Genomic DNA, 12,676 nt, shown 5'->3' with positions numbered 1-12,676 from the left:
AATGTAGTGTTTATATATTTTTGTAATTAAAACAATACACTTATAATATAATATTGTTAATATTTAAAACAAATTGTATCTATCTAGAAGTGTGAATCCAAATCTTAATGTATACAAGTAATAAAAAATTAAAAGTATATAATTATATAACTTTTTATTGTTTTCATTAATACTTATTTTAGTTGTGTGTGTATATTAGGTATATTTTCTTGATTGACAGTTATTATTATTTTTTTATTTGCAATTATATATTTAAAGATTTATGAGAATTGATTGTGTATATAAATGAATTAAATGTTAATAAGGTATATATTAATTAATGTTTCTTTAGCTATATTTTATAGATGCTTTTGTAATTATTATTAATGAATCTATTTATTTTTCTGCTGGCTGCAGGACGAATAATATACAAATAAAAAGTATATCATTTATATTTTTTATTGTCTTTTTTAAAATTTATTCCTAATATATATTGTGAATAAAGAATTATCATTATTTAATCTTTATTCTTATAACTATAATTATTAAATTAGTAACTATGTTTTAAGATGAATGACAATTTTCTATTTATGTGTAAGTATAGTGTATTCTTACACATAAATAGAAAATTGTCATTAATCTTAAAACATACTGTATACATACATTTATTATTTATTATTATTATTATTTATTTTAGTTTGTTGCATTAGTTAAACTAAAATCCTGTTGGATTAAATCTACTCGTTATCATATATTAGTTATTCTTCATGTACTTAGACACGCATGTCTTTGCAGAAGTGCTGGAGATCAGCGCCCTCTGCTGGATGTCTGTCTCTATTACAGACACATCACTGCTTTATTCTGCTGGATTCTTCTGTGTAGTCTCATTGAAGCAGTGCAGTAGTCTGATGACTGGTGTGTGTGTGTGTTTCCGGTCAGGATGCGAGCGCTCAGCCGCGGCCCACAGCGCAGGATCTGGCCGGGTTCTGGGATCTGCTGCAGCTCTCCATCGAAGACATCAGCATGAAGTTTGACGAGCTGCACCTCCTCAAGTCCAACGACTGGAAGATGTGCGAGACCCAGGACAAAAAGGTTCCTCTGACAAACCTTTCCAACATCCTAACTTTTGTCTGGTTTGTGGTTTGTGGATATACTTCAGCTTTTAGATCTAGAACTTCCGTGTCACCACATGGAGCCAGCCATCTATAATAACATCACATGATGAATATGTAGTGTTGGTTATTTTGCCCCAAAAAAAACAAAACAAAAAGTAGGCAGAATATATTGTATTTTTTGGTATAGTGTTTATGTAGTAAATAGTTCACTATTGTTAAAAAAAATAATGGTAATCTATTTATTGTATGCATACTTTTATATTTTATATGCATTTTTTTATTTTATAAATAATATTTAATATTTATGTACAAAATGTATTGTTTTTTCATATTTAAATATAAGCTAATATTTTTTTTTTAAGTTTTAAAAGTAAAATTAGTGATGTGATATATTTTTATTAATCTAAATAATTTATATTTTCTAATCAAATTATTTTTTTTGGGTGGGGGGGGTGTTAAAAATGTATATTAATTCATACTATTTTAATATTTCCTTTGATAATTTGGAATATGTATTTTATTGAAATGTAATATTTAGTTTAGTCTATACCTTCCTGTATTTGTTATAAATAACTTAGTTTTATATATTGTATTCTATTTGTATTTGATTCTAAAAAGTTATTTATTATATTAGTATAATGTGTTTTATAAATGAATTTTATTTAGTACAGTTTCATATAAGCTGGAATGCATTTTAACAGTTAAAATTTTCAATTGATTAAATATCATTCACATTTGATTTATTGTTAATTTATATTAGTTTTTAAAAAGATAACATCTTTAATGTTTATTACAGATTTAATTTTATAAGTGTGTGTGTGTGTGTGTGTGTGTGTGTGTGTATATATACACTCTTTATATAACTGATCTTCAGCTTCTTAGTAGTATTTAACAGAAGCAGAGTTTAATTCTTGAATGCATGTCTTCAGGAGGAGAAGTCGGCTCCGTCCCACACACCAAAGAAGACGGTGAAGGTCAAACCCAGCGGAGGAAAGGAGAAGAGCAGCGACTCGCTGGCCGACAAACAGCGTCAGGAGGCCAGAAAGCGACTGATGGCGGCCAAGCGAGCCGTTTCCGAACGACAGAACTCTGCCACCGAGAGCGCAGAGAGCATCGAGATCTACGTCCCCGAGGCTCAGACGCGACTCTAACCCCAAAATAACAAACTCCTGACGAGGACACACGCACCGGGGGGTCGGAAACCACACGAGCAAAAAAAAACGAAATCTGAAGAGCAAAAAAAGTGGATTGGAACGCTGCCACAGAAGAACCTTCCCTCGACGTTAATTCCCCCTTGTTAAAATTCTAAATGTTCTAAAAGTTAATTATCTCATGGAACTATATCAAGACTTTGTCTGTAAATTGTGCTAATATCTCTGATGAAAAGACTTTAGATCTCAGACCCTTGACCCGCTTCACACGTCACATGACCCACAGCATGCACTCAGGACCCCGCACCTGTGCACTTGTCTTCCTGCTCTCTGTTCAGTTCCCTTTCCCACCAGGTTTTGGAGCACCGATGCGTGACGTTCTCGCTCGAATGGAAATGTTTGGACGGTACAGCGATACTTGAAGCGGATCGCCGTCGGAAGCTGATTTTAGCACTCACTCCACTCGTTGTGTTTGATTCACTCCAGTAAAGTTGAACACAGAAACACGTCCAGCTTGGTTTGTTTTCACGTAAAAGCGCTCGGAGCACGACCCGGTCTCTGCTTATTTAATAGGGTTCAAACATGACCACTCCACTTTGTTTTTACGATGAATGTTTTAAAAACTCGACAACAATGTCCAGATTTTTACTTGGGCCAAGTCTGTTTTGTAATATTAATATTATTCTAATTTCAATGTGTTTTTGTTGTCCAGTCATTCCATGTGTTTCCAGCACACGGTTTCGGTATGTGTGACCAATCAGAGCCCGTCATTTGTGATCGAAGATGTTTTTTTTAAATTATCATTTTCTTTGTCCGATATTAAAAACTTCCGTCACCCAGAACTTGCTGATTTTGAAAGGTTGTTATCAGATTTGTTGGTACTTACACAAATGCTTTGATTCTTGTTTTTGGTACGTATTAAACTAGGTTAGAAAGATTTTACCACACGTCACCATTATGATCCGTTTCTTCATGTGCCAAAGGAGGGAAATGAAATTTGATGCCAGTTTCGTTAACAATTTGTTCATTTTTCAGAGTTTGTATTCCATTATAAGCATTAAAGGAATAGTTCATCCAAAAATTTGCTGGAAATGTTCTCACCTTCAGGCCATCCAAGATGTAGATGAGTTTGTTTCTTCATCAGATTTGGAAAAATGTAGCATTCCATCACTATGGATCACAAATGGATGTGAATGGGTGCCGTCAGAATGAGAGTCCAAACGGCTGATAAAAACATCACAATAATCCACACATCACTCCAGATCATCAGTTAATGTCTTGTGAAGCCAAAAGTGGTGTGTTTTTAAGAAACAAGTCCATTATTAAGACGTTTTAACTTGATATTGTGGTTTCTGGCTTAAATACGAGTCCTGTATCAATTATATTGCTTTCTAAAATACATCTGTGCTGATGAAACTCATTTTCATCTGGCTTGGCCTGAGAAGTGATTGGGTGAGTAGATTCTCTCCAAATGGTCATTTTTGAGTGAACGACTCCTTTAAGTGCATCAGATCTGTATCAGACCTCGAAGCTTCCCGCTGACTCACGTCTGTGTTTCAGAAGCTTGATTTTAATGGTTTGTGTGGTGCATTCAGTTCAAACTTGCTTTAGTCTGGATTCCACATGTAGACGATGAGTCTCTGAACACGAGTCACAGTCATCACGAGTTATTCATCCTGGACTCGCCCTGAACAAGAGTTGAGAAAGGCTTTTGCGGTTTCATATTTTTGTGGAAACCATGATGCATGACATTTAAAAGTTTGGGTTAAATAAGATATATATATTAGGAATCAAAAGTGACCGTAAAGACATTTATGTTGGGAAATATTTATATTGTATATAAATGCTGTTTTTGGTAACTCATTCATGAGAGAATCCTGAAAACGAAATGTTTAATTTTTCCGCAGAAATATAAAGCGATTTTCAAAAAAAAAAAAATCATGAGCAGCAAAACAGCATATTAGAATGTGATCGTTTAAAAATAATCACTTTAAGTTTTTGTTCTGCAGAAGAAAATGTTTTTAAAGCCATTTTCACATGCACTGATTTTCATCAAGCCAATTGAATCTAATGCAACTTTACATTCTGAAAGTAATGTTAATATGTTCCCTTGACTTTTTTTTTTTTTTTTTAACAAAATTTCGTGCATGTTCTCCAGAAAATAACTTATAAGTGGCGTTTTTCCCTGGATCACATATTTAAAATTATTCTGGAATTAAATTTTTCCCCACTCTTAAAGGTGCTGTATGTAGGATTGACACCGAGTGGTTGAACTAGGTATTGCAGTCCAAATTCAAAATATTGGAGAGGGTTTTTTTTTTTTACCCTGCTCCTCCTCCTCAGACCTGAGGCACACTCAGGTTGCCAGATTGACAACACAAACTGGAATGAGTTCACTTGATGATTAATAAAATGAAATATGCTGTTTTCTCCTCCAACTGCAACCCGGAGCGCCGAGATACAATTGGGTAAACTGGCAGTGGGTGGGTGACAAACCAAACAGAGGCCGACATTCTGGCCCAGAACACACATTTTCAAAGGAGATTAACTGACTGTAGCATTGATTTTCAGATAAACAAGTATGTTAACTTCATCATATTTCTTAAATATCTGCAAACATGTTTTTTTATGCTTTATTAGTGTCAAAATCTTACATTAAGCACCTTTAAGTCTCCTCCACTGATCAGTTTGTAAGGCGTTAATAAAGCACTGCGCAATGTGTTCTGCATCTGATTGAGAAAGTAGTTGAAATCAACATAGTTAATCATTTTGTGTTAAACAGATCAGATAAAATCTACACTGCTGTTAGCAATTAGATCAAAACTTCCTGCAATCTGACTGAGCTATCAATCTTCAAGGGATCTGTTCATCCCTGCTGAAAAAAAACTAACGAAACAATAGAAACTGTCACAGAACTTCCAATTGTTTCCACTACATGCATTACAAACCATTCACACTTAACCATTTCCTAATGGCTTCCAGTAGCAGGGTTGCCAGGTCTGCAGTTTTCTGGTAAACTGGTGCCACATTGATTTTTTTTCTTCTTCTGTGGTTTAAAAATTCACATACTGCATGATTACTGTATTATTACTAATAATAAACCTGTTCTAAACGATGTGTTTTGTGGGAAGGGCTTTCGAGCTCCTTTATGAAAACAAACAGTCACTAGTGGAGTTCAAGTTGAAATTGTGTTTAATATGTAGTTTAGGTACGGAAGTCCATGAGTTGATTTTTGATAGTTGTTTTAGGCTATTTTTTTAATTTGATCTTTGGTCTGGTTTTGTTATACAGACTTGGCAACCCTGTAAAGTAGTCCACCACTTCAGGTTCCATTAAACACAGTTCCCATTATAACCATTAAAAGCATTACAAACTCTGAGGGTTTCTGTTGTTTTCTTCAGCAGTGTGGAAGTGGATGAAACCGAAAGCCTTGCACAATCAAGTTACAAACCGTGCCTGTCTTTATGTTCAAATTCGGTTGATAGAAACCCAATTATTAATTCATTTCTCAATCAAAATTCATCTGAATAATTTCCTAAGAACTATAGTGAAGCATAAGCATTTTCTGCTCTGATTGATGCAAAAGTTTAATATTTGTTAAGCGGAGTTGAACCATTCATATTCGGTTTGTGTATTGATTTCAACATAACGTTTGATTACAGATATGAGTTTGATCAGTTTCTGGCCCGGTCACAGATCAGAATGCTCAAATTCATCAAACATTTCACACAATTGACTTGAGCAATAAAGTAGCATCTTAGGTTACCATTTCTTAGATGAAAAGTGTGTTTCAGGCGTGTGAGTGTTCAGTTTGTTCGTGTTCATCTTTGACCTGTTTTTCTGTTCTCATGTTTCCTGACCTGCTTCTCCAACAGGCACTGATACGCAGCACAACTCTCTGAACTCTGTGTGTCATAGCAATGTCAGAGTCGTAAAGCTTTCGTGTTCCTGTGGAAGGACTGATTATTGAATATCAATGAACTCAAACCCATCAGATCTTAATAGGGCTACACAGGACTCAACACACTTTCAACGGACATCTCGCCTGCCTCTATATACATTTTTTATTTTCTTTCCATTGTTTTTTTTTTTTATACAGGTGATGCTTCAGATTTTTTTGAAGGACATTGTGAATGGACACAAATCAAATGTATTTCACATGGTCATGTTGTTCTTATGCTAACTTTGGAGAGAAATAGCTCAAGTGCTTGACTGGCGAGGGCCGATATGGAAACTTTCATACATTACAGTATGTGTTTGTCCAAGCCATCAGGTTGTTCCTTGCACTTTTGTTTGTGTTTATAGTGAATACCCAGTGTTAAATCAACTGCTTTAGTAGATTTAAATGGCACTTTCATAGTTGAGATAGTTTGAAAATACTAAAATGCTGTATTTAATATAGATAAAAAAAAATGTAGGTCTACATTTAAGTAACTTTTGACAAATATTTAACTTAGCAGTGTAGCTCAAATTACTTTGATTTGCCCCAATTCAAACTGTGACACACAGGAAGTGATGTCATTTTGGACAAGGTGGCTGGAAGCATGTAAATAATTTCGTTCAATTATAGTATTTTTTACACAAATTATAATGTTGACAGCATTTGTCAAGATCAAGCCGTTTGAAGAAATTAAGTAAGGTTTTCAAATATTAAATAAATATATTAAAAAAATACCTTGGTTTCAAAATCAGACTTATGTTTATTGTGTATAGATTACTTTGCGGCAGAAACAAATGTTAGCAAAACATATAGGAGACCAGATGCCGTTTTGAATGAATGTCAATGGAGGAAAGGCTTCACTAATCTGAATAAACCGATTTTGTGTGAAAACAGTGAATTACTGAACATGTTCGGGATTAAACATTAATTTGGATTGATCTATTTTTAGAGTTTACAACGGAAAAACCGCTGCTTTTATAAGAGAACTCACGGACAAATTTGTGACAGATAGAATTCAGTTTATGGTAATTCTCATTGATTTTTATGGTAACCACGCGCAACTTACGTCAAGACCGTTATGTGATTGGTTATCGAGGATCACGTGATCATATTTGACCGTTACACTATGCTTTCTTTAAAGGAAGTTTATTGCTAGAAAAAAAGAAAGAAAAAAAAAACATGCCAGGGTTTGTCTAAATATTTGGTAAGAGGATTTCAAATACTGATTATTACGACGGTGTTTTAGTGCCACGTTGAAAAAAAATTCTAAGATTACAAGATAAAAATCTAAATATTAAGAGAATAATGTTGAAATGTTTCGAGAAAAAAGTTGAATATTACGAGAATAAAGTAGAATTATTAAGAAAGTAAAGTCGAAATATTTCCAGAATAAAGTAGAATTAAGAAAATAAAGTCGAAATGTTTCGAGAATAAAGTCAAAATATTTCGAGAAGTCGTAATACAATGAGAATAAAGTCAAAATGTTTCAAGAATAAAGTCGAAATATTTCGAGAATAAAGTAGAATTATTGAGAAAATAAAGTCGAAATGTTTCCAGAATAAAGTCTAAATATTGCGAGAATAGTCTAAATATTTCGAGAATAAAGTAGAATTATTACAAAAATAAAGTCGAAATGTTTCGAGAATAATAAGTCGTAATACTATGAGAATAAAGTTTAAATTTTACAAGAATAAAGTCGCAATACTTCGAGAATAAAGTCGAAATGTTTAGAGAATAAAGTCGTAATACTACAAGAATAAAGTTTAAATCTTACGAGAATAAAATCATAATACTACAAGAATAAAGTCGAAATGTTTTGCGAATAAAGTCGTAATACTTTGAGAATAAAGTCATAATACTTTGAGAATAAAGTCGAAATATTTCGAGAATAGTCGAAATATTTCGAGAATAAAGTAGAATTATTACCAAAATAAAGTCGAAATGTTTCAAGAATAAAGTCGTAATACTACGAGAATAAAGTTTAAATTTTACAAGAATAAAGTCGTAATACTTTGAGAATAAAGTCAAAATGTTTCGAGAATAAAGTCGTAATACTACGAGAATAAAGTTTAAATCTTATGAGAATAAAGTCGTAATACTACGAGAATAAAGTTTAAATTTAAAAAAAATAAAGTTGTAATACTTCGAGAATAAAGTCGTAATACTACGAGAATAAAGTCGAAATGTTTTGCGAATAAAGTCATAATACTTTGAGAATAAAGTCATAATACTTCGAGAATAAAGTCGAAATATTTCGAGAATAGTCGAAATATTTCGAGAATAAAGTAGAATTATTACGAAAATAAAGTCGAAATGTTTCAAGAATAAAGTCGTAATACTACGAGAATAAAGTTTAAATTTTACAAGAATAAAGTCGTAATACTTTGAGAATAAAGTCAAAATGTTTCGAGAATAAAGTCGTAATACTACGAGAATAAAGTTTAAATCTTATGAGAATAAAGTCGTAATACTACGAGAATAAAGTTTAAATTAAAAAAAAATAAAGTTGTAATACTTCGAGAATAAAGTCGTAATACTACGAGAATAAAGTCGAAATGTTTCGAGAATAAAGTCGTAATACTACGAGAATAAAGTTTAAATCTTACAAGAATAAAGTCGTAATACTACGAGAATAAAGTTTAAATTTTACAAGAATAAAGTCGTAATACTTCGAGAATAAAGTCAAAATGTTTCAAGAATAAAGTCGTAATACTACGAGAATAAAGTTTAAATCTTACGAGAATAAAGTCGTAATACTACGAGAATAAAGTCGAAATGTTTTGCGAATAAAGTCATAATACTTTGAGAATAAAGTCGAAATATTTCGAGAATAAAGTAGAATAATTACGAAAATAAAGTCGAAATGTTTCGAGAATAAAGTCGTAATACTACGAGAATAAAGTTTAAATTTTACAAGAATAAAGTCGTAATACTTTGAGAATAAAGTCAAAATGTTTCGAGAATAAAGTCGTGATACTACGAGAATAAAGTTTAAATCTTACGAGAATAAAGTCTTAATACTACGAGAATAAAGTTTAAATTTAAAAAAAATAAAGTCGTAATACTTCGAGAATAAAGTCTTAATACTACGAGAATAAAGTCGTAATACTACGAGAATAAAGTTTAAATCTTACAAGAATAAAGTCGTAATACTACGAGAATAAAGTTTAAATCTTACAAGAATAAAGTCGTAATACTACGAGAATAAAGTTTAAATTTTACAAGAATAAAGTCGTAATACTTCGAGAATAAAGTCAAAATGTTTCGAGAATAAAGTCGTAATACTACGAGAATAAAGTTTAAATCTTACGAGAATAAAGTCGTAATACTACGAGAATAAAGTCGAAATGTTTTGCGAATAAAGTCATAATACTTCGAGAATAAAGTCATAATACTTCGAGAATAAAGTCATAATACTTCGAGAGTAAAGTCGAAATATTTCAAGAATAAAGTTGAAATATTTCAAAACATTTTATTCTCTTAATATTTCAACTTTAATCTCGTAATCTTAGATTTTATTTTATTTTTCAACATGGCACTAAAACGCAAATCAAAACAAAACAGCTCATATAATGTATAGTTTTTCCTACTGAGGTGTGACTTTTAAAAAATCCTAGCCTTTTCTGTACCGTTTTTGTGGAAAGTGCCATATTACGATGTGGTTGGCTTAGCACTGGTCAATCACGTGTGAGTTTGGTTCTGTTTTTGAGCGCTTTTGTGACCAATATAAGAAAAAACACATGGAATCTGATCCTGGATCAGTGAATTCAATATGCATACAGGCCCAAATCTCATTCTTACATCTCCAGAGTCCAGAGAAAGAGAGATTTACTATAGATATCATTGATGGCTGTTATTTTTCAGAGCTGACCTGTTTTAAAGTAACATAGATATACAGCGTTACACTCTGTAGATTGTAGGATTGTTGTGGGAAATATTTCTTTTACAATCAAAATAAAGTTTTATTTAACAAGAACATGGCAAGCGACGAATGTGGTGTTTCTTGCTTTTATATTGTTCAGGTTGCACGAGGAAGTATTAAATGGATTATAGACTCATATTTTAGTCGGTAGCAATGGTTTGAAGTTAAAATGTCTTGATGATGGATTTGTTTCTTACAAACACACAGCTTTTCTCTTCACATTTTGTTAACTGATGGACTCGAGTGATGTGTGGATTATTGTGATGTTTTTATCAGCTGTTTAGACTCTCATTCTGACGGCACCCATTCACTTCCATTGGTGAGCAAGTGATGCAGATTTCTCCAAATCTGATGAAGAAACAAACTCATCCTAATCTTGGATGAGCGAAGGGTGAGTAAATGGTTAATTAGCTTCCATTTTTGGTGTGAACTTTTTGTGTTACAGCCAGAAAACCAGGATTGGTCTTTTTAATTGTGTGCATTTTGTGTGGAAGAGTGGAAAAGCGTCTTTATTTTGAAATGATGCTAATTGCTAATTAATACTATTTCTTAATATCACTTGTTCTGGAATGTAGTACAAACTTTATTGTTAATACATGAAATTGACAAAACTATATTGTAAAGCTTCTTAATATGTTGAACTTCTTCATGTTAATGGGTGTTTTTGGACTTCTGTAGAGCATAATCATCTGCTTCAGTCTCTTACAGACACACAACAGGGGATTTTATCTGGAGAGACAAAGAAAGAAAATATGAATACAGGATCTAAAGTGTGTTTGCCCATGCAGCACTCACCAACACACTGTGGAATACATGCTAAGGCTTTTTGAGTAGTTTCTAGTGCATTACAGTGTGGTTTCTGAACTGCTGAAGCTTGACATATACAGTATATGAATCTGCTGCTGTTTTTACATGTCGTCCTTGTCTTTGGCCCCGTGTTTGAGGATGCGAGTGAACTCCACATAGTTAAAGTTTCCTTTCTTGTCGATAGGTGCCTCTCGAAACAGCTCGTCCACTTCTTCATCTGTGAAACGGTCACCCATGGTGGTCAGCAGCTCGCGGAGATGGTCCTCATGGATGAAACCTGTTACAGACGTCACATAAGGCTGTCTGGTTACTGATGAAGATCTCAACCTCTGAGTCATTAAACAGAAAATCAGCTGCGATTTGTGTCTTTCAAAAAACAGTTGAAGACAGTTTCTTATAATAATATAAACGATTTTCTAAATGGACCACAAAACCAGTCATAATGGTCAATTTTTTTAATGGAGATCTGAATAAATCATCTTTCCATTGATGTATGGTTTGTTAGGAGGACAATATTTGGCTGAGATACAACTATTTGAAAATCTGGAATCTGAGGGAGCAAAAATATCTAAATATTGAGAAAATCAGCTTTAAAGTTGTCCAAGTGAAGTACTTAGCGATGCATATTACTAATCAAAGTTACGTTTTTATATACTTACGGTAGGAAATTTACAAAATATCTTCATGGAACATGATCTTTACTTAATATCCTAATGATTTTTGGCATAAAAAAAAAATCTATAATTTAGACCATTACAATGATTTTTTGGCTATTGCTACAAATATACCTGTGCTACTTAAGACTGCTTTTGTGCTCCAGGGTCATATTTTATTTTGAATGTTTTCCCCCTTATATCAAGAAGATGCTTTTTTAAGCATTTGTCCTCATGGTCAGTGTTATTTTAATATCAATACTAAATGAAAGTATTTGATATATTATATGTATTATTATAGTATATTATAGTTTTTATTAATATATTGAATTACTTATTTTTATGTTTTTTTTTTACTTTAATTTCAGTCAAATGTTTAGTAATTTTATTGTGTTTTTGCCATTAAACAATTTCATTTATTTTAATTTCATTATTTCATTAAGTTTGAGTTATTTTGGTGCATCAGATCAAACTAAAAGAACATGAGACATGTTTAATAACTGGAACTATAAAAGTTCATTTTAATGTAATGACCTACTTCAGAAAAAAAAAAAAAAAATATATATATATATATATATTTTCTGAGTGTGATAATGTTATATATATATATATATATATATATATAATTATTATTTTTAATTGGTTTATCTAACATTTGTTTTGTTTCTCAGGGGAAAATCTTATTAAATCAACAGTTTCCATGATTTTATTCAGTAAATAAGCTGATGAGAACCAGGCTCATAGTGTCATTCCTCTTACCTTCATGAGGGCATAATTATACCAAAACATGATTTAGATCTATTCATTGAGCTTGAGATGGCACAAAGCAGGTCATTAAAACATAAGCTCATTATAAAAGCTGTACCAGAAGCATCTTCGTCGAAGCACATGAAGGCGTTTCGGATGACGTCTTCAGGATCAGTGCCGTTCAGACGTTCTCCAAACATGGTGAGGAACATGGTGAAGTTGATGGGACCTGGAGCTTCGCTCATCATTCCCTCCAGGTACTCGTCAGACGGGTTCTTCCCTGCAGAACCAGGAAGAAATGCTCAGATGCAGGGCTGGTTGAAATGGTTGATATTTTGCATGCTATTTGGCCTGCAGAATAT

The 12,676-nt window shown here is 32.5% G+C and overlaps 2 protein-coding genes across 5 annotated transcripts in view; one reads left to right on the top strand and one right to left on the bottom strand.

Annotated features, from left to right (window-relative positions):
• Positions 1–2,598, top strand: part of dlgap4a (discs, large (Drosophila) homolog-associated protein 4a) — a 124,400-nt gene extending 121,802 nt beyond the window's left edge. For all 3 annotated transcript variants that reach the window (XM_059528449.1, XM_059528448.1, XM_059528450.1), the window contains 2 exons: positions 919–1,071; positions 2,024–2,598. In XM_059528449.1, coding sequence (XP_059384432.1) covers positions 919–1,071; positions 2,024–2,245 — 375 coding nt within the window. In that variant the 3' untranslated portion in view covers positions 2,246–2,598. The remainder of the gene's footprint in view (positions 1–918; positions 1,072–2,023) is intronic.
• Positions 1–12,676, bottom strand: part of myl9a (myosin, light chain 9a, regulatory) — a 105,339-nt gene that overhangs the window by 90,827 nt on the left and 1,836 nt on the right. The window contains exons 3-5 of one of the 2 annotated variants that reach the window (XM_059528453.1): positions 12,433–12,594; positions 11,020–11,191; positions 10,666–10,836 (exon numbers count right to left, since the gene is read on the bottom strand). In XM_059528453.1, coding sequence (XP_059384436.1) covers positions 10,833–10,836; positions 11,020–11,191; positions 12,433–12,594 — 338 coding nt within the window. In that variant the 3' untranslated portion in view covers positions 10,666–10,832. Of the gene's footprint in view, positions 1–10,665; positions 10,837–11,019; positions 11,192–12,432; positions 12,595–12,676 lie in introns of those variants that run through there. The other variant, XM_059528454.1, reaches the window with a different exon arrangement.

Source organism: Carassius carassius, chromosome 37 (assembly GCF_963082965.1).
Source record: "Carassius carassius chromosome 37, fCarCar2.1, whole genome shotgun sequence".
Taxonomy (NCBI): Eukaryota; Metazoa; Chordata; class Actinopteri; order Cypriniformes; family Cyprinidae; genus Carassius; species Carassius carassius.
The sequence above is the reverse complement of the archived record's forward strand: the minus strand, read 5'-3'. Positions and strand labels throughout refer to the sequence as shown.